Here is a 21,644-nt window from a genome sequence, read left to right on the forward strand (position 1 = left end):
GGTTCTTTCTGGCTTGAAGATGCAGTAGGCATATAGACCCCTAGGTGGTGCAGTTCAGCTGTTTGTATGTGTGATGTGTTTTGTAGGTCCATCCTTAAGTCTTCATCGCTGACTACTTGCAAATCAGCATAGGGGCGGGGTCCTTGTAAGCCAGGGGTAGGGAACCTGCGGCTCTCCAGATGTTCAGGAACTACAATTCCCATCAGCCTCTGTCAGCATGGCCAATTGGCCATGCTGATAGGGGCTGATGGGAATTGTAGTTCCTGAACATCTGGAGAGCCGCAGGTTCCCTACCCCTGTTGTAAGCGAAGGATAGAGTAAGCATGGGTGTCAAACTTGCGGCCCTCCAGATGTTATGGACTACAGTTCCCATCATCCCCTGCCAGCGTCAAGCTGGCAGGGGATGATGGAAACTGCAGTCCATAACATCTGGAGGGCCACGAGTTTGACACCTGTGGAGTAGTGTGTTCTCAGGTGTTCCTTGGCTGCAGGTAGTGGGAAGAGCATAGGGAACAAGAAGACTGCTTACCAGTGGTGGTGAACCTTTGGCACTCCAGATGTTATGGACTACAGTTCCCATCAGCCCCTGCCAGCATGGCCAATTGACTTTCTTTTCAGTGACTTTCAAGTGCCTCGAGCATAGAAATAGGATTTGCATCTTTTAAATACGGAGTGCACTTTATGAGCTTTTCAGTGGAAAGAGAGGAAGTTCAGGAAAAATTGTTGTTTCAACTGGTGGACGTTGCTGCCATTGACATAGGGAAAAGATGGCTTTGAAAAGCGAATTTGCATTGTCACTTCAAGCAGTCAGGTATGCTGACTTTTACAGAAGAGGTGTTTATGATAACAGTCTCCTCTAAGCTGGCTGCCGTTTCCTTCCTTCCTGTATTAATAATTGCTTGACCCAGCCAAAGCTAGTCGCATTTGCACCAGTTCGGCTTCCGTGGGAAATTAAGCATGTACTTAAATACCATATTGTCAAAGGCTTTCGTGGGCAGAATCAACTAGCTATTGTGGGTTTTCCAGGCTGTGTGGCCCTGGTTTGGTAGTTGTTGCTCCTAATGCTTCACCCGCATCTATGTCTGGCATCTTCAGAGGCATGTCACGGTAAGATGTGTTTCACTGTGCTCCAGAGAAACACATTTTGCCATGACATGCCTCAGTAGATGCCAGCCATAGCTGTGAGTGAAATGTTAGGAGAAAAAGCTATCAGACTCCAGCCACTCAGCCCAGAAAACCCACAACAGCCAGCTGCTGAAATACCCTCTGGTTAAAATCAGTGCTAAACTTTGGCACAATTAAACTATTTATTTTAAACAATGTTCCCTTAGGATCATTGATGTGCGCAGGGGTTGTCTGCAGGCCAATTGTAATTTGGTTTGCTAAAGCATGAGAATAAGACAGTGATGGGGAGCCTTTTCGAGGCCGAGTGCCCAAACTGCAACTCAAAACCCACTTATTTATCGCAAAGTGCCAACACAGCAATTTAACCTGAATTCTGAGGTTTTAGTTAGAAAAAATGGTTAGCTCTGAGGCGTGCATTACTCGGGAGTAGGCTTGGTGGTAGTTGATGGCTTTGCTTTGAAGCAACCGTGCAACTCTTCCAACGGGTGAATCATGACCCTAGTATACTCAGAAGCAAGCCCTATTGCCAGCAACCGAGCTTACTCCCAGGTAAAGGAGTTCTTTAGTTCTTTGCATGAAAATCAGTGGGATTTAACAGCGCTTAACAGGGTTATCTACACTCTTTGATCTGAGATTGCAAATGCCTTAATAGACCAGGTGATCGGGAGCAACAGCTGCAGAAGGCCATTGCTTTCACCTCCTGCATGTGAGCTCCCAAAGGCACCTGGTGGGCCACTGCGAGTAGCAGAGAGCTGGACTAGATGGACTCTGGTCTGATCCAGCAGGCTCCTTCTTATGTTCTTAAGGCCATTGCTTTCACCTCCTGCCTGTGAGCTCCCAAAGGCACCTGGTGGGCCACTGCGAGTAGCAGAGCTGGACTAGATGGACTCTGGTCTGATCCAGCTGGCTTGTTCTTATTTTCTTACTGCTTCCCCAAAACTAGGTCTTAGGTTCAATGCTAATAATCCAGCCCAATGGCCCAGGCCAGGCTAAGTGTGTGTGTGTGTGGGGGGGGGATTTCCTACCCACATGATGAACTCTGTGCGTGCCCACAGAGAGGGCTCTGAGTGCCACCTCTGGCACCCATGCCATAGGTTCGCCATCACTGGAATAAGAGGCGCTCCCTGAATTGGCTTGCTTCAACAACTGAATGGATGAATGTGCCACAGGCTACGTCATGAGTGTGCATCATGTCTACAAAACATAGGGACCTTCCGCACATGCCAAGTAATGCACTCTCATTTCACTTCCACAGTTGCTTGCAAGTGGATTTTGCTATTCCACACAATAAAATCCAGTTGCCAAGTGCATTGAAAGTGTATTATTCTGCATGTGCGGAAGGGGCCATAGAGAACACAATTGGCTGGTTCTTTTTAATGGTTGATTCTTCCCAACATAGCACCACTCTTCCTCCTGTGAAGTATTGCCCTCAAACTAGAACATCATGTGCATCCATCTCTCGCATCTCCCAACCATCAGGATGACTGATGTAGTTGAAGTCTCTGTAGGCCCCTCAGAATGGGGCCCTTGAATGCTATTGTCAACAACAACAGCAGCAACAAATACTTCTAATGGCATAAAAGTGAAACATTTGAAATCAGTAGACACTAATTCAGGTTCCTTCATCCAACAACATATACTTAAACTTCAGCCATTCCTGTTGTCATTTCAGGGTTCTTATCTGATAGGAGCAATTTTTATTTTTCTTTCTTCTGCTATTGTCTGGTACAAGTCGCAGCTAGGGGTGTGTGCTCTGATAAAACTGAGCTAAATATATATCTGGAAAATACCTTCTTGGTATTTTTTAGATATAGTTAGGTCTCCCAAATATATCTGGGATTTTTCAGGATACTGAAGAATGGGTCCTGAAAAATCCCAGAAATACTTAAGATTAATGGTGAATATTGGGAGCCAGCATTGACAGGCTCCCAGCATTGTTTTTCCCTTTGTTTTCTACTCAACCCCACCCCGATCAGGGTTCTTCTGTTTCTCAGAGCTTGGTATCACCATGCCAAGCTGCTTTAGGTAACATTCTGTTCATTTCAAGTGTTTTTTATTATTGTTTACAAGTTCATTCTTTGCTGGAGCTGGTTTGTATCTATTTCCTGTTTTTCTTTGAGGTTCTTGTGTTTTATATAGGTTCAGATTCTTGGATTTTGCATTGGTTGGGCTCAATTTGGGAAATTGGCAAATCCCAGAAATAGACAGCATCATGAAAAAACGTAGGGGTTTTTTGTTTTTTTTGGTTCCTCCATCTGCACAAAAGCTTCCTTGAGGCTGCCGCGAAAGTGTTGCTTTCCCTTTCAGTCCCATATGAAATTACTCCTGCTTCATTCGGTTCTTGCTAGTAGTTCATTCACATGCCATATGTCCGAAAGCTCAGTGTGCATTTCGTCTGCTAAATCACTTGCTTTTACCATTCTTGCTGTTCCCTTAAGAAAGTGCTTTTAAATGTGTGAGCAGTGCCATGAGCCCCCATGTCAAGTAGCAGCATCACAGATGCATATTATCATTGGTCTCATTCGAGACAACGATGAAACCGCATACAGACGGGAGGTTGAACAACTAGCCTCGTGGTGCCACTGGAACAATCTAGAACTGAACACACTTAAAACCGTAGAAATGGTGGTAGATTTCAGGAGAAACCCTCCCATCCTACCTCCTCTCACAATACTAGACAACACAGTATCAACAGTAGAGACCTTTAAATTTCTAGGCTCCATCATATCTCATGACCTAAAATGGACACCTAATATCAAAAATGTCATTAAAAAAGCACAACAAAGAATGTTCTTTCTGCGCCAACTCAGGAAGCTCAAACTGCCCAAGGAGCTGCTGATACAGTTCTACAGAGGAATCATTGAGTCTGTTATCTGCACCTCTATAACTGTGTGGTTTGGTTCTGCAACCCAACAAGATCGACACAGACTTCAGAGAATAATCAGAACTGCAGAAAAACAATTGCTGCTAACCTGCCCTTCCATTGAGGACCTGTATACTGCATCGGTCAAAAAGGGCTGTGAAAATATTTACTGACCCCTCGCATCCTGGACATAAACTGTTTCAACTCTTACCCTCTAAACGTCGCTACAGAGCACTGCACACCAAGACAACTAGACATAAGAACAGTTTTTTCCCGAATGCCATCACTCTGTTAAACAAATAATTCCCTCGATAATGTCAAACTATTTATTATATATTTATTATATAATTACTGCACTACTTTTTTCATCATTCCTATTACCCATCTCCTCCCAATTATGACTGTATGACTATAGCCTGTGCTGACATTTCATTTTATTTTATGATTTTACATTTTATGTTTTTATTACTATTGATTGTTTCCTGATTGCTTACTAGACCTATATGACAATCATTAAGTGCTGTACCTTATGATTCTTGACAAATGTATTTTCTTTTATGTACACTGAGAGCATATGCACCGGAGACAAATTCCTTGTGTGTCCAATCACACTTGGCCAATAAAGATTCTATTCTATTCTATTCTATTCTATTCTATTCTATTCTATTCTATCAAAGGGGAGTGATTCTTTTATGTAAGTGATGTTTCTGAATAAGCATCAACAGACTTCTGGTGTGTACCCTGTGGTACAGCTGCTGTCCTTTGGCTGCCTGGTTTGAGTTCAAGCTGGTCAGCTTTGTCTGTTGGGAGTATACAAGACCAATGTCCAGTTGTAGGTTCTCTCAGAATTGTAGGCCCGAGTTTTGCAGGTAATAGAATAATAGAGTTGGTAGAGACCCCAAAGGCCATCGAGTCCAACCCCCTGCAATGCAGGAACACACCATCAAAGCACTCCTGATAGATGACCATCCAGCCTCTGTTTAAAAAACTCCAAAGAAGGAGATTCCACCACACTCCGCGGTAGTTCATTCCACTGTCGAACAGCCCCGATGGTCAGGAAGTTTTTCCTGATGTTTAGGTGGAATCTCTTTTTCTTCACTTTGAACCCATTACTCTGTGTCATAGTCTCTGGAGCAGCAGAAAACAAGCTTGCTCCCTCCCCAACAGGACATCCCTTCAAATATCTAAACATGGCTATCATGTCACCTTTTCCCCTTCTCTTCACCAAACGAAACATCCCCAGCTCCCTAAGTCTCTCCTCGTAGGCCATGGATTCCAGACCTTTTACCATTACCATTTGGGTTGCTGTTCTCTGGACCCGTCCCAGCTTGTCAATATCCTTCTAGAATTGCGGTGCCCAGTGCCTACTTAATGAAACCAGTGAATTAAAACTTAGTCTCTAACGAAGAACAGAATTGGGTTTTTGTGGCTTCTTTGAAGTGTTCTCTTTAGTTTTCAGAGGGCAAAATCTACACATGACTCCAACTAAGACACATGGAACAAATTTCAAACAGGAGGGGAGTCTTTGGGTCGTCCTTTAACTAATTTTATAACTGCAGAATTCCTGGAGCATCATGTATATGTTCTGTTTTAATGACAAATGTATGGCTTCCTTTTCATTTCATCCTAGTTAAAATTGAAGCCTGCTATAAGTTTCCTGTGTACGTAGTTCAGAATTCCCATAATCATTGCGAAGCAATTAAAAACTAGTGTCTGCTACTGTTTGGCGAGAGCCGCTCATTACTGGCGTGACGCTGGCTTTTCATCGCTCCATGTTCATTCCTTGCCTTAGCTGGCCGGACAACTTGGCTTGCCAAAACAAAGGTTTTGGTATTACCTTCTTTTTATGGTTTTATGTGGCAAATGCGAAGATTTCTAATCAGTAAAGTTTTGCAATGCACCATTGCACCGAGGAAATGCATAGGAATATTTGGCCATGCTTAAGATACCTTGCATAGGATTCACTGTATTTGATGATCTGTGGATCATGTAGTCACTGATCCAGTGGTTATACTGAAGTACTCCTCATGTAAGCAGAAGATTCCTTAATGACTTCGACTACTACTTCTTCTGCTTCTTCTGCTTCTGCTTCTTTTTCTGCTTCTGCTTCTGCTTCTGCTTCTTCCACTTCTTCCTCTTCCTCCCCCTCTTCCTCCTCCTCCTCCTCCTCTTCTTCTTCTTCTTCTTCAATTTTCTCATATACCACCCAACCCCCGGAGGGCTCTTAAATTAACACCGTATGGTTGCAGGAATATTTCAGCAACCTCCCCCCTCCCAATAATGTGCCACCTGATTGTCAGAATGGACAAATTGCTCCCAAATAACCCATCCATTCGCTGTGGTCATCTTCGGAGACCCAGCTTTGTATGCCTCTGCTATTTGTGCTCTGCCAGCTAGGAGCCCAGGGAAATGCTTCCTCTCTCACAACCCCGAAACTTGGGAACTTCCTTCTCAGAGAGATTTGTCTGTCTGTTATCATTGTCTTTTACCGAGGGTGAAGACTTATTTGTCCTCCTTCTTGGTTTTGGTATTATGCATTTTTTGGTTTTGGTATTATACATTTTTATATAATTGTTTTATATATACTTAATTTTAAATGCTGTTTTAGTGTGGAAATATTTTGGCACTTGCCACCGGGGTGGGGGGTGCTATTTGGGTCAAAATGCAATATAAGAACGGTTTAAATCAGTAACTCTGTTTTGAATGGTGCATAGGCCTCTGACACAAGAAGAAATGGAGCAGAGACGTGAACTTGTAAGGCGGCGGCATGCTGAAAAGTTGGCAGCTACTCAAGGGCAGGAGTTGGCGCAGGCAGGAGCTGGAGAAAACCCGGTGGACCAAGCCATGAAGGCCGAAGTGACAAAAGGTATGGGAAGAAAACAGGTAGCTGAATACATCAAAAAGTTTTTATTGCAAACAATGATCCCTCTAGAGTAAGGTTCTAATCCCCACTTGCGCTGTGGAAGCTTGCTGGGTGACCTTGGGACAGTCACATACTCATTCCAGGCCCTGGTTAGTATTTGGATGGGAGGGCTCCGAGGAATACGTGGGTCATGACGCAGAGGCAGGCAATGGCAAACCACCTCTGAGTGTATCTTGCTTTGAAAACCCTGCAGGGTCACCATAAGTCAGCTGTGACCTGATGGCAGAGGATGCAATTTGCAGTCACTTCTTAATCATCAGAGCATGTGAATTGGCTGTTGGACACTTTTCCAAGAAATGATAAAATTGATTTGAATTAAAACTGGTAATAATTCCAGAGCTGCTGGAAAAAAAAGTCTAGTCATTAGAGCATTTATTACCCTGCTTTTTCCTCATGGCTCAAGGCAGCTTACAGCAGCAATTAAAACCTTGCAAGTTAAAACAAACAAAAACAAACCCCATATAACCACCCCCTCCAAGATGACTGCCGTTCATAGCCAGCCAGAAGTTCTGGTAGACAAACAAGGCTTACTGATCTTGTTAAAGAATTTCAAAGAGGGAAGTCAACTTTGCAAGGAATCCATTGAGAGCCCTGGAGAACCAGCTCTGGACTCTGGCTGTCGTTGTCTTAATACCTGCTAGGATTAGCTCATCTTCTTCTACCACGCCAAACTCTTTGGATGCTTCATTCAACAGGTTGTCTTCTAGCAGGAGATACAGGGGGTATCAAAGGGCTTCTTTCACTTGAAGGTCAAAGTCAAGTTGGAAACAAAGCTGGGATAGGCCACAGGATGGGAGATGTGACTTAAAGATCAGGTCTGCATGCTCCAGCATGGTGTCGTGGTTAAGAGCAGGTGGATTCTAATATGGAGAACCTGGTTTGATTCCCCACTCCTCCACCTGAGTGGCAGAGGCTTATCTGCTGAACCAGATGCGTTTCCGCACTCCTACGTTCCTGCTGGGTAACCTTGAGCTAGTCACAGTTCTTTCAGAACTCTCTCAGCCCCACCAACCTCACAAGGTGTCTGTTGTGGGGAGAGGAAGGGAAAGAAGCTTGTAGGTCACCTTGAGCCTCCTTACAGGTATCAATCCAAAGAGAAAGATGAGGTATCAATCCAAACTACTCCTCCTCCTCCTCCTCTTCTTCCTCCTCTTCTCCTCCTCCTTCTTCTTCTCCTCCTCCTCCTTCTTCTTCTTCCTCTTCTTCCTCTTCTTCTTCTTCTTCCTCTTCTTCTTCCTCTTCTTCCTCTTCTTCCTCCTCCTCCTCCTCTTCTTCTTCTTCTTCTTCTTCTTCTTCTTCTTCTTCTTCTTCTTCTTCTTCTTCTTCTTCTTCTTCTTCTTCTTCTTCTTCTTCTTCTTCTTCTTCTTCTTCTTCTTCTTCTTCTTCTTCACAAGTAGACTCAATCTCCATCTTTTAAAAATCCAGTATATAATTATCAATATAGTGCTGTTGGGATGTTGTGTATGGTGAATGAACACTGCATTAGAACGCAGAATGAAACGATACGGAAGTGTGTAAGGATACTTTTTGACTCTCCATTAGAGGATGATCAGCCCCCTGTCACTCAAACGGAGGCTGTGACGGTGGCAGCTGTGAAGCAAGAAGCTGAAACCAAGGAGGCTTTTGTAGCTTTTGCGAGGGTCTTCAGTGGAGTTGTGAAGAAGGGGCGAAAACTCTTCGTTCTTGGGCCAAAATATGATCCCGCTGAATCACTTCACAAGGTGAGATGCTCTGGAAAAAGAAAAGGTTCCTCTGGGCTTCCATGGGCTTTGGTAGTGTTACCTTTTCCCCAGAGCAGCTTGTGCTGTTTTTGAAGTTACAAGCTTGGTGTCAGGACCATGCCTGTCAGTGCCCAGATGTCTTGCTGTGTAAGAATTGCAAATGTTTTCCTGTAAATGCTTTCCTCTTTCCCTCTTCCCTTCCTGGCAACCTCCTGGCGCCAGCTCATCTGCAAGAAGGTGTGAACGGTTCCCAGATTCTTTGAAGCTCTGTAGTGCAAATGTTGTAGAAACTGTAAGGGACATTTGGTGTGGGGCAAAACGGCGGGGCGGTGGGGTGGGGTTGAAGGATATAGTCTCTGGATCTAAGCTCTCTAGCTTTAATAAACTGCTTTAGGACTTTCCTACGGTCTCTGTTATTTCCACGTTCGAGAGTCTGACACTTGGGGGGCCGTGAAGAATGGGTGGGCTGGAGACACTTTTGGGAAATCTTGCTGCAGTGTAGCTTGATGTTTCACATCCAGTGCACTGTGCTGATTTAGTATTCCATTTCTTTTTTATCCCTGATAATCTTGTAGTCCATTTTCTTTAACCTGCATCCCCCTGAAAAGTAAGAATGTTGTTCTTTGTATGTTTCACTGGGGTGTGGATGAAGAATTTGTCTAGCAGCGAGAGCCAGCATGGTGTAGTGGTTAAGAGCAGGTGGATTCTAATCTGGAGAACTGGGTTTGATTCCCCACTCCTCCACCTGAGTGGCAGAGTCTTATCTGGTGAACCAGAGGTGTTTCTGCACTCCTACATTCCTGCTGGGGGTTTCTGCACTCCTACATTCCTTCTGGGGGCTGGTCACAGGTTTTTGGAAGGTGTCTGTTGTGGGGAGAGGAAGGGAAAGGAGCTTGTAAGCCACCTTCAGTCTCCTTACAGGAGAGAAAGGTGGGATATAAATCCTAACTCTTCTTCTTCTGTTACTCAGCGGTCTCTGCTACTCAGCAATCTTTCCCTGCCTTCTCCTCTAGATGCCCGTAGGGTGTTGTGCTGCCGATGACCTGCCGCCAGTACCTCATTTGGCTTGTTGCACTTTAGAAGATCTTTACTTACTGATGGGAAGAGAACAGCAGCAGCTGGAGGAGGTGCCCGTGGGAAACGTGTTAGGTAAGAGCGCTCGACTTGACTCCGTTCTAGGGGTGTGATCAAAATGACACCGGGGCTGAAGGTGCCATCACAGCTAGACGTTGCGTCAGCAGTGTTGTGAGTTGGTTCTGACGTTGTTCTGTCTTAGAGAGGCTCCTGGGGTGGGTTGGATCTCATGAGCACGTAAAGCTGCCTTCTATTAGAATCCAGCTGTTGGTCTGTCTGGGAGAGTGCCGTTCTCCACTGGCGGGAAGCTGTTATCCCAACGCCTCACCCTGGAAATCAAACTGAAGAACTCCCACAAGCAAGCATCTTTCATTGCTGCTATTTAGGGGGCTAACTTTGCCTTGGATTATCAGCACTTAATGTGTGCATGGGCTCAGATGTGAGGACCCCCACCGGTGGTCGAGCACTTGTATTTCATGCTGACGTGGGTGTGGCTGTAATAACAGTGGGCCGTCAAGTCACAGGTGGGTCATGGAGACACCAGGTCTATGTGGTGTCCAAAATAAGAGACCAGCAGAGTTTGGCTTGTCATTACTTTCCTCTGTGTAACAAACAGGCAGCCCCATCCAAGGGTCCACGGCACTGGAGCCACGCCCCCCAAAAAGGCTTTCTAAAAAGCATCTCTGCCACCAGGAAGCCGCTTTTGGGCTGGATAGACTTGTGCCACCTTTTTGGTGGTGTAAGCCCGCAGCCCTGGTCACCGGCACAATGGGGCCAGTGGCTGAGAGGGAGCAGCCTAATGTTGGCTCCTCCACTGGCCACCCCCCTGAACCAATCCCGCACCAACTGATTCACACACACACACACAAACACAAACACCCGCCGGATGGGGCTGCTGGCCTTTCTTGGTGGTCTCCCCCTCAAATGTTGACCATTGCTGACTCTGTTTGGCTTCTGAAATCCAAAGGGGTCAGGATAGGGCAGGGCTTGCTTAAAAACGAACTATTTACTGCCTTTACTTTGCAATGGAGTATTCCTTCTAAAGATGCTACCTTAAAATCCCCAGCCTTTGAGCAGAGCATCTTCTTTTATTTCTTCTCAGGCAGGAAAATCCTATCCTTTTGTTCTGTGGCTGCTCAAAGGTGCTCCCTTCCAAAGATTCACGTTCTTGGTCTCAGTGATTCCATCCAAACTAGCACGCTGCACGCTCTCCCTGTGTCTCAAAAATGTAATTGACCGAGGCTTTTCAGCAGCCAAGAAGAAATTGAGCAAGCCTTTCTTAACTGCCCAATGCCTCTGTATCTGCAATTTAAGCTCTAACAGTAGGGTTTGAGCAGGCCCTTCCGCTATCTAGAGCCATGCTGAGCCACTGCCAGGGAGCATAAAAACAGATGAACAGAATGCTGGTCTGACTTTATTTTGTATTATGTGTGATTCATTCAAACAGAAATTTATGTCTCCAAAAAAAGTGTACCCGCATAAAGCAAAAATTAAAAAATTTCAGAGCCTGTAATGTTTAGGGCTTCATCTATTCCTCCATTCAGCAGAGAGAAATTGATCTGCTAACTTTTTTGTGTTAGATGTTTAGCCTGCTCACTGGAACATGCTACATTTAAGTGGGTAACAATTCATTTATTTTTAGTGTGCTGTGGTTTTTGTGAGAGAAGTTGGTAGTAGATACCCCTTGGAATAGATGTTGATCTTCTAAAATATGCGGGAAATTAAATTCACCTTCCAAATCTTTGTTTACCATGGAAAGTTAAAATCTGCTCCAGATGTCTTCTAACTCACATGATTTTAAAGTGCTGCCTCAGAAGCCATCTGATACACATTTATTTTTTTTTATTAAAGTTGGTGGGGAGGGAGGGACAGTTATCACTCTATTCCTGTTTCATCCATACTGGTTTTGATTAGATATTGTGGGATTTTTTTATGATTGCTGTGCCCTGTTTTGTTAAAACGTCTAGTAGTCATGTTTCTTGAATGTTGACAGTAGGTTTTAAAAGCAGAATTTATTTCAAAGAGTTGATTTGCCTTCCCTTTCTAATATAAGTGTCTTATTCTTAGAAGTGTGGGTTGCATTTATGAATGATCAAGCAGAGCTTAGCTGATCCTTTTTTTAATGTTTGCCCTTCCCCACTAAAATGGAAAGCTAGCAAGCCTATTCTCTATTTAAATAGGAGTTGAATTTAATTTTGTAAAACCTAATAAAATAACCTACCTAGTTGACTTCCCAGGACTATTGGTGTCAAATCCCACTCAGAAGAGAGATAGAATGCCCATTGTTACCATAACATATACCTGGATTTCCCATGTGTTTTAGAATGACTTAGAATGACTTAGAGTGACTTAGAATGAAGATGTTCATTCGCCTGTTGGTAATGCTGTTGTCTCTCTTTGGCCCTTTCTGAACGGGCCAATAAACATGGGGTGCAGCTGGGGTACACGAGCCCGATGCAGCCCTGGGCTGTTTGCACGCCTCCATGTGGACGGCCCCAGAGGTAATGCGGGCCACTGACCTGCCTTTGCACAGAGGCGCATCTTTTTTTCCTTGCATTCCACTGATGTGCATCTACGCAGGCAGTCACAGATGAACCCCCAGAGCCTGGCTGTGCCCAGAAGTGCCTCCGTGGTTCCGCAGATGGAAGCCAGGAGGTAAACAAAAAAAGGGAAAGCGCAGCTGCATAATGCGCCTCCTCGGCTGTTAGTTTGGCCACGACCGTGAGGCGCGTTAAAACAAAAGAATAGCAGATAGTGTGATTCTTGAAAAATCGGGGGGGGCGGGGGGGCACCTGGAGCAGACTAGCATTAGGAGTGGATTCCGTGTGAAATCCCCCCCCCCCCCAAGCTAGGTTTTATCCTGCCCTTCACCTGTGTTTATTGGCTCGTGCAGAAAGGGCCTTTCTGTCTCTTAATTCAAGAATTTTACACATGGAGGTCAGCCCTGGATAAAAGTATAGGAAAAATGAAACTCTGGTAATTATCTGATTAATCACAGATTGTACAGAATGGGACTGTTGTTTCCTTCTGCAGCTTTCAGAGACCCTGAAATTTTGTTCTTGTGGGTCAGCACCCCTCTCCCTTCCAAAAAAACCAAAATGGAAGTCTGCAGAAACCAGGGAGGGGGGAGTGTTGACAGAGATTGTTGTCATGTGTTCTGTTAGAGGAAGTGTGTGATTGGATGCAAGTCTGCATGTCCAGGGTATTTAGACAGATGAGTAACCCCAACATGATTTAAAAAACTCTGAATGCCACAGTTGTGACTGTGTGTTGAGGAGCTGTTGAAATAAGCAGGTGTCTCTGTTCAGGGTTGCTTTTTATGCATACATCTGAGAAGTTTTTTTCATTTGATGGGGAGAAAATATGAGTATGGTGCTGAGATTATCAAAGGCCCCACAGGAAAGAACACTAACTCCTGGGACCAGCTGTTTTGTAGTCCTGTGTTGTAAGCCCTCCGGGTTTGATTCCCCACTTGTGCACGTAAGCGGCAGACTCTTATCTGGTGAACTGGATTTGTTTCCCCACTCCTACATATGAAGGCTGCTGTGTGACCTTGAGCTAGTCACAGTTTGTTCAGAACCTTCTCAGCCCCACCTACCTCACAAGGTGTCTGTTGCAAATAGAGGAAGGGAAAGGAGCTTGTAAGCCACCTTGAGTCTCCTTGCAGGAGAGAAAGGCAGGGTATAAATCCAAATTCTTCTCCTTCCACTACCAGGCCAATGCCTTTCTTTTTCCCCAGCCTTCTAACTGAGGTCTCCTTAGCATCATTTCATAGCCCCTTTTCAGCCTGAGAAATGTGTCCGATCCACTGTTCATGTTTTATTGCTCTGTTGTGATTTGAACGGTGAGTTTTCATAGCTCTTATGGTGATTTATGTTTTGTTTTGTAAACCATCTTGAGCACGTTCTCTGGAGAGGCAGCATAGACATTTTCCAAATAAATAAACGTTACTAACAACAGCAACAAAAAACCAGGCATTCGAGTGATAACCCGAGTGCTGAATTTCTCATTCTAATCGGAATTCAGCAAAGTTCAAGGAGGGAAATCAGCAAGGGGGAGGGGAGAGCAAGATGGAGGAAGTTCTGTTCGTAGTAGTGCAGGAATAGTTCTTGGGCTGGGTTCTCACATTCCTCTGCTACAGAAATAGCTGCCCATTTGGTTCAATGGGAATCCGGCCAGTTTGCACACATTCACACATTATAACCGCAGATGGTTTCTGACACATTGCACAGAGCCAGTTTTGAATGTGTGAATCAGCCTGAAGGCTCTCTATTTGGAAATTTTCAGCTGGCTGTCATTCAACAACAAAAAATTTTTGTACTAGAAACTAAGACAAATACTGTGTGATTGGCAATTCTTGTTTTCAGAGAGATGCCAGATATCTCTGCCTCGGGTACATATAGGGATCTAATGGGGCCTTCTAAACTTAAACCATCTGCAAACGGAGAATTTTCAAGAGCAATCAAGACAACCAGAGGAGTCCAGGAGGCTTAGTGCTGATCCGCTATCAAGTTCTGAATAGAAACATTTGTTTTTAATTGTGTTGCAATATTGCACAGATTCTCTGTTGTGTTCGCAGTTTAGGCAACCCAAAGCAAATGTCAGACTTAGTTCCTTTCTGATCAGGTCACGCCGTAATTCTTCAGTGGTACTTCTGTTCCGAAAGCCTTCTTCACCCTTCTCTGCTATCCAGGGAACATCCTGTCTTTTGGCATAACTGTTGCAACTAGCAAAGAGGACTCCACTTATCGATGGGCGTCATGCATTGCTTGCAGTGGTGACAAAGGCGAACTTCTGTGCAAGACAGCGAAAATAAAACAGCTAGTATTTTAATGCCACAGCCTCATTGAGAATACTTTGTGTAGTTCTGGCCACCGTCTCTTAAAAAGCACATTACAGAGCTGGAAAAAGTATAGAAGAGGGTAACCCAGGTGATAAGGAGATTGTTTTCTGCTGCTTCAGAGACTAGGACCAGGCGTGATGGGTTCAAGGTGAAGGAAAAGAGATCCCACCTAAACATCAGGAAAAACCTCCTGACAGTAAGGGCTGTTCGACAGTGGAATTCACGACCTCGGAGGCTGGTGGAGTCTCCTTCTTTGGAGGTTTTTAAAGAGAGGCTGGATGGCCACCTGTCAGGAATGCTTTGATTGTGTGTTCCTGCATGACAGGGGGTTGGACTTGTTGGCCCTTGAGGTCTCTTCCAACTCTATGATTCTATGAAGCACCTGGAAGAGTCTGAGACTTTTCACTTTATGAAAGAGACGACTAAGGGAAAGACATGAGTTTTACAAAACAGTGCACAAAGAAAACATCTTCCGAAATATGAGAACTTGAGGGTATCCAGCAAAGGTGATGAGCAGCAGGACGGAAAAAATGAAATACCATGTTACACGACGAGACATTAAAATGTGGGATTTGCTGCCGACGATGAAGCTATAGGCTATAGGCACAGATGACCTCAAAAGGGGATCTGACAAATTTATGGAGGATGAGTCTATCAGTGGCTACTAACCATGTTGACTAAAGGGAACCTCCATGATAAGAGACAATAAACATCTGAATCCCAGCCCAAAGAGAGCACATCAGGGGAAGGCCTCAGCCTCCATGCCCTGTTGTTGGCCCTCCAGAAGAACCGATTGGTCACTGGGTGAGATAGGATGCTGGATTCGATGAACCACTGTTCTGATCCGGAAGGGCACCTCTTACGTTGTCTCTCTCAATCCCAGGCATCTCCAGTTAAGAGATCGAAGACAGTCGATGTGGAGAGAATTTTCTCTGTTTGTGATCCTGCAGAGAGAACCTTCAACTGGGACTTGCAAACTGGCTTTAGACGTGGGTTTCAAGAAAGCCATGACTGGCATTAAGCTTGGGATGTACCTGAGACCAGTGCCGTAAAAGGAAGGGGTGTGTGTGTCAAATCTTCAGAACTTTTAAAGATTTCCTGATATTGAGTGATCAGGAAAAAGTTTATGCTATAGAAGAAGAGTTTGGATTTATACCCCACCTTTCTGTCCTGTAAGGAGACTGTAGGTGGCTTACAAGCTCCTTTCCCTTCCTCTCCCTACAACAGACACCTGGTGAGGCAGGTGGGGCTGAGAGAGTTCTGAGAGAACTGTGACTAGCCCAAGGTCACCCAGCAGGAATGTAGGAGTGTGGAAACACATCTGGTTCACCAGATAAGCCTCTGCCACTCAGGCAGAGGAGTGGGGAATCAAACCCAGTTCTCCAAATTAGGATCCACCTGCTCTTAACCACTACACCATGCTAACATGCCTTAATCTTCAAGGAGGCTATTATGACAGACTTCAGTGTACATGCTTAAAGGCCCTGTTATGGCTTGCAAACATACAAAAAAACCTGATTGCAAAATTAAGAACAGTACCAGTAATCACCAATAAAAACATCTGTTGAAAGGCAACCATGTGAAAATAAATTTGCTGTTCACTGGATGGCCAGGAAAACGGAGTGTCTCTGCTTTGTGCCTGCAGTTCAAAGAAGAAGGCTGAAAGTGAGCTGATGCCGCTGTGATAGCAGAACCCAAAGGCCTTCCCAAAGGGAGCCGTCCGCCATATTTCAAGGCTGGCTATCCTTTGGGCATGGGTGGTACTAACTGGAGTGTTTAGAAGAACTGTTGGTTTGTATACCCTGCTTTTCTTTCCCTTTAAGGAATCTCAAAACAGATTACAATCATCTTCCCTTCTCCTCCCCACAAAAGACACCTTGTGAGGTAGGTGGGACTGAAAAGGTTCTGCAAGAACTGTGCAGGCTTCATGTGCAGGAATAGGGAATAGAGTCCACTGCTCTTAACTGCTATGCCATGCTGTCTTCTGTAAGACCTATAGGTAATGATTAGTACTGTGAATTAGGTCCAGAAGCTAGTGATGTCCTTCTAGAGCTTGTGTTCCCAGTAGATTGCTCCAGTTAGCAGCCTTGCTACTGCATTCTGGTCCAGTTGAGATCTATAAACAGTCTTCAAGGGCAGCCTCACATGGAGGGTATTGCAGTACTCAAACTCGGAAGAGAGTAGAACATGGATAACTGAGCAGTGTTTGGCTACCGTGTGCAGTTTTAGTGCTAAATTTGCTGTGCTGGTGCACAAAGGGAGATAAGTATTGTGTTCTCACTCAAGCCTGGCCCAACACAGTTTTCTGTTTCGATTACAACATGTGCTGATTGCATCGCAGGAGCCCGGTTGCAGTGATTTAGGAAGGATTAAAGTTTCAAAATTCTGGATGTTCTCTTAGGGGGTGAGAAAGGTGAAGAGAGCAGAGGGAATTGGTATCGGATGTTTTCCCCTCTTGCAAGGCAGAACAGCCTCAGGAGACTGGAAAGGAAATTATTTCGCAACTTCTGTTTTGATACTTTAGGGTGAAGAATCAAATAGTCCAGTAATTTATCCTTTATGTGACGAAACAAAAAAAGGGGGAAGGGGAGAGACATGAGGAGAAAGTAAAATCTGACTGGTAACCTGAGCGATTGAGCAAGATCGTTCCTTCAAACGGGAAAAACAGGAAACCGTTCTTTACATCTGCTTGTTAAAAGCATTTTGGCCTGGAACTTATTTTTTTCCCTCACTCCTAAAATTGACGTGAAACCTTTTTTTAAAAAAGCAACGAATTTGCCACTACTTTGTTGGCGGCCTTTTATGGCCAACATTAATTTGTGCGCTGAAAACAAATTATTTTATTCCTGCTGAGCACCGGTTTGCAATGAGCAAGCCCTAAGGTGGCTTAAATTCATCACAGGCAATCAGACAGATATTCTGAGTTTCCTTCTGTCCGCTGGTGAGCTTTTCCATATGTCACCTCTGCCCAGTGCAAAGGAGCATCTGGAAGCAGGAATGCTGTTTTTAAAGTCATTCGAGTGGCTTTTCCAGGTTGCTGCTTACCCACTTACACCTAGGAACAGTGGTGCTGGCTGGGCTGTTGTTTCTCTTTCTGCACAGACAATGGGTGGCTTGATTTCATGTGGCCAATCGGTTGTTTGCTCACCAACGGTAGCCAGCTTGAAGCTGTTCCAGCATTTCAAAGCATCCCAGCTCAGCCAGTGCCCATGAACGCAGGAGGGCGGCCTTTCTCAGCAATTTGCTGTTCAAAGAACGCTCTCCAGGAAACAAAAGGAGCTCTACTGTTTTGTCTGTTGTGGAATAACAGGAGCTTATATTTTGTTTGCCGAAAGGTTGTGGGGTGAGAATAGAAACAAATTAAGCAGAGCTTTTTTATTGTCAGCAACACAACCTAAAAAGTTCTCGATCGTGTTATTATTTCATGCCTGAACATGTCTGTCAGCCCTGTTTGCTTTTAGCCTTCCAGTTTGCAATCTCTACTCAGGTGTATTCTGTCCAGACTGCAAAAGCAGATGCCGAATTTGCACAGGGATCCAAATTCCACCCTTCTCCTGCAGTGGCTGAGGCTGAACCCCTTGCCTCCTGTGTATTTGGGCTGCCGTGTTCGTGCAGTTGGATTTATTGCCCTTTGTTTGCTTGCAATGCCAGTGGAGTAGATTTCTCAGTCGGTTGTGTTGCTTTCCCTTTATTGTAGCAAAGCGAGACCCTCAGCAGCTGTCTGGCAACGCATTAAGGCTGTGTCTCTTTCATTGTGAGCGTTGTAAGCAATGCAGCAGTATAAGGACCTTGCGGATCAGAACACAGGTACATAAAAACCTGCGCCTTTTTTCCCCACCATGGCTGGGCAGATTATTTGGGAAGCTCACATGGCAGAGCAGGTCCTCCACAGGCAATTGGTGATTATTTGTTGGGGTTTGGAGGCATGTGACGGTCCATGAATCTGAACAGCCCATTTTGATCTCCTAATTATTTGCCATTGATTGGGCCTCTTTTCTTGAATTGTTTTAATCCTTGTATGAGTTTTTAATTCTTAAGGTGGTGGTCATGACTGCACCTTATGATAATAAATTTTAAAAATGAATGATGTTCTATTGAAGCTCACGCATACTCAATCCAAATAGTTTGCACTTGTCATCAAACGCACACATTCACAATTTTAAAGGCCATACTTTTTAATCTTTATGACTTCAGGCATATGTACACCTGGTGTCGCAATGCTGTGCTGATGGTCTCATTTCAAAGAGGTCTCTTACCAGGGAAATGAAATAACTGCTATCTTATTACCTTCTGTCAGTACCTAATTTCAGTATTTTAACGTAGTGTTTACTAATGGAGAAGGAGAAACATGAGAATGCTTGAAAGCAAAGCATTACTTTTGAAAAGAAACCTATTTTCTTTAAAATAAAAGAAACCTAACCCATTTGCTTGTGCGTCTCTGGCATCACAACATATATGGTTTAGAGTTATTTAACTATCTTTTTTAATCATTTGGGTTCTTGAAATACACACTGCCTTACCTTCGAGAAGCAAATCAGAGTATAGGAAACTCTCTGCACCAAACTCCCAGTATTTTATAACCCTTACTGGTGCTGTCTCTCCAGTGTCCCAGTTAGGAATCCTTTCTCAGCTCATCCACTTGAGATCAGTCAACTGGAGGTAACAGGGTTTGAACCAGGTCTCTTCAGTCTGCACAGAGATGTTCTACCAGCAAGCCACACCCCTCTTCCTGTATGGAAGCAGACACAGAATCATTGAGTTGGAAGAGACCCCAAGGGCTATCAAGTCCAACCCCCTGCAATGCAGGAACACACAATCAAAGCACTCCTGACAGATGGCCATCCAGCCTCTTTCAAAACCTCCAAATAAGGTTTTGGACATCCCGTCCAATATCTAAACATGGCTATCATTTCACCTCTTAACTCTCTCTTCACCAAGCTAAATATCCCCAGCTCCCTAAGTCTCTCCTTGTAGGGCATGGATTCCAGACCTTTGACCATTTTTGATGCCTTCCTCTGGACCCATTCCAGCTTGTCAATATCCTTCTTGAATTGCAGTGCCCAGAACTGTACACAGTATTCAGTTCTGGGCGCAGCAACTCAAGAGGATATTGACATGCTGATTCCTGAAATAAACCAAAACTTTTCCCACTTTTGTTTGGCCCCCTCCCCTTCACTTCTGAAGGGGGCAGGACAGACAGTTTGGACCTACCCCTGTGATCTCAGCCCCCCGGCAGGAATATATAGGCAGATGGCACCATGGCTAAAGCTGAACAGGAAAGAAAGGTGGAGATTTGCATAGAGCAGAAGAGAAGGAACCATGCAATCCCACAAGAGCCAGCATGGTGTAGTGGTTAAGATCAGCTGGATTCTGATCTGGAGAACCGGGTTTGATTCCCCACTCCTCCACCTGAGTGGCAGAGGCTTATCTGCTGAACCAGATGCGTTTCCGCACTCCTACATTCCTGCTGGGTGACCTTGGGCTAGTCACAGTTCTCTCTGAACTCTCTCAGCCCCACCTGCCTCACAAGGTGTCTGTTGTGATGAGAGGAAGGGAAAGGAGCTTGTAAGCCACCTTTGAGTCTCCTTACAGGAGAGAAAGATGGGGTATGAATCCAAACTGTTTTTCTTCTAGATACTATGCTGACCTAAGCAGAATTTTAACTGGTGGTGGGAGGTGCTGTCAGGTGTCAGCAGAATTGTGGCAACTCCATAGGGTGGTCAAGAATTGAGACAGAGTTGGTTTGCCACTACCTGCCTCTATGTTGCAAAGGCGGACTTCTGTGGCGGTCTCTCATCCAAATACTAACCTGGACTGACCCCCTTTAGCTTCCAAAGTCTGATGAGATCAGGCTAGCCTGGGCCATGGAAGTTTCTAAGTACATGGAAGCCAGTGGGCTTAGAAAGAGCGTAGCTGTTCCGGCAAGCCCGGTCAAGCCCTCAGCTATATTTAAGCGATCTGGAAATGTTACATCAGAACTGGGCTTAACTTGTGTTGGAGATTTTTCTTTTAACTGTTCTCCGTCTTCAGTCCTGGATGTAAATAACATGCGGGCTGGTGATTTGTGTCCTATGATTCTTTTTTAACTCTGTCAACTTTAAAATAAGTAGAAGCATACAGTTCTTTTTTTAAAAAAAGAGATCCCACAGATGGTGTGGCGCTCGGTTATCCTTGTTAGCTCAAACCCCGGAGGCTGAAGCATGACCTCGGAGGTGGTGTGGATTTTTGGCCGGCTCCCGCTGTTGAAAGGAAGCAGTTGGCACCGGCAGTGTTTTGCAAAGCTGTCATGCTCTCTGACTTGAGTAAAGTTGCCACAAGCATTTCAATGGCATGATGTGGCTGGATTCAGTCTCCCCAGGGGCATGGCCTGACTTTGATCGGGGAGCTGGAGAGCAACCGAAACAGACACATCAAAAGCAGCGGGCCACAGATTACAGAAAGCGGGCCGCAGTCACTTCTCGGTTTAGTTTCAGAGGGGAGCCGTGTCGGCCTACAGTAAAACAGCTGGGTTTGAGTCCCACCAGCACCACAGAAGCCAACAAGATTTTGGGCGGGATTAGCTTTCAAGAACTTGACTGCGTCACATTTTGACCCTCAAAGGCTTAACCTTGTTGCTTTCGAAAGTGCTACTGGACCCGAATCTAGATGTTCTCAAGTTAGGGGTTTTTTTTTTCTTGTCCTGTGTATGTGTATGTTTTAAACTTTGCAGCACATAGTCTTTGGCAAGCCCTTCTTTTCTTCTGCCTCACCCATTGTTAGCACTAGCTTTCTGGACCCTGTCTGAACCTCCGACCAGGATTTGACTTTTGAAAGGCTGAGGGATATTGTGGGAGACATGTAGTTTTAAAAGTCTACATAGTGCATGGTTATAGGAAGGAGGTTTAAGAGAGGAAGGGAAAGGAGCTTGTAGGCCACCTTGAGTTTCCTTGCAAGAGAGAAGGTGGGGTATAAATCCAAATTCGTCGTCCTCCTCGTCGTCGTCGTCGTCGTCGTCCTCCTCCTCCTCCTCCTCCTCCTCCTCCTCCTTCTTCTTCTTCGTGTGTATGGGAGGGGTTCAAGGAAAGCTTGACCCATCACAGTTCTCTTTAGAAAGAA

The 21,644-nt window shown here is 44.9% G+C and overlaps 1 protein-coding gene across 5 annotated transcripts in view; it reads left to right on the forward strand.

Annotated features, from left to right (window-relative positions):
• EFL1 (elongation factor like GTPase 1) overlaps positions 1-21,644 on the forward strand; it is a 59,240-nt gene that overhangs the window by 15,269 nt on the left and 22,327 nt on the right. For all 5 annotated transcript variants that reach the window (XM_048482144.1, XM_048482145.1, XM_048482141.1 and 2 more), the window contains 3 exons: positions 6,703-6,854; positions 8,454-8,632; positions 9,646-9,781. In XM_048482144.1, coding sequence (XP_048338101.1) covers positions 6,703-6,854; positions 8,454-8,632; positions 9,646-9,781 — 467 coding nt within the window. The remainder of the gene's footprint in view (positions 1-6,702; positions 6,855-8,453; positions 8,633-9,645; positions 9,782-21,644) is intronic.

Source organism: Sphaerodactylus townsendi, linkage group LG17 (assembly GCF_021028975.2).
Source record: "Sphaerodactylus townsendi isolate TG3544 linkage group LG17, MPM_Stown_v2.3, whole genome shotgun sequence".
NCBI classification, from domain to species: Eukaryota; Metazoa; Chordata; class Lepidosauria; order Squamata; family Sphaerodactylidae; genus Sphaerodactylus; species Sphaerodactylus townsendi.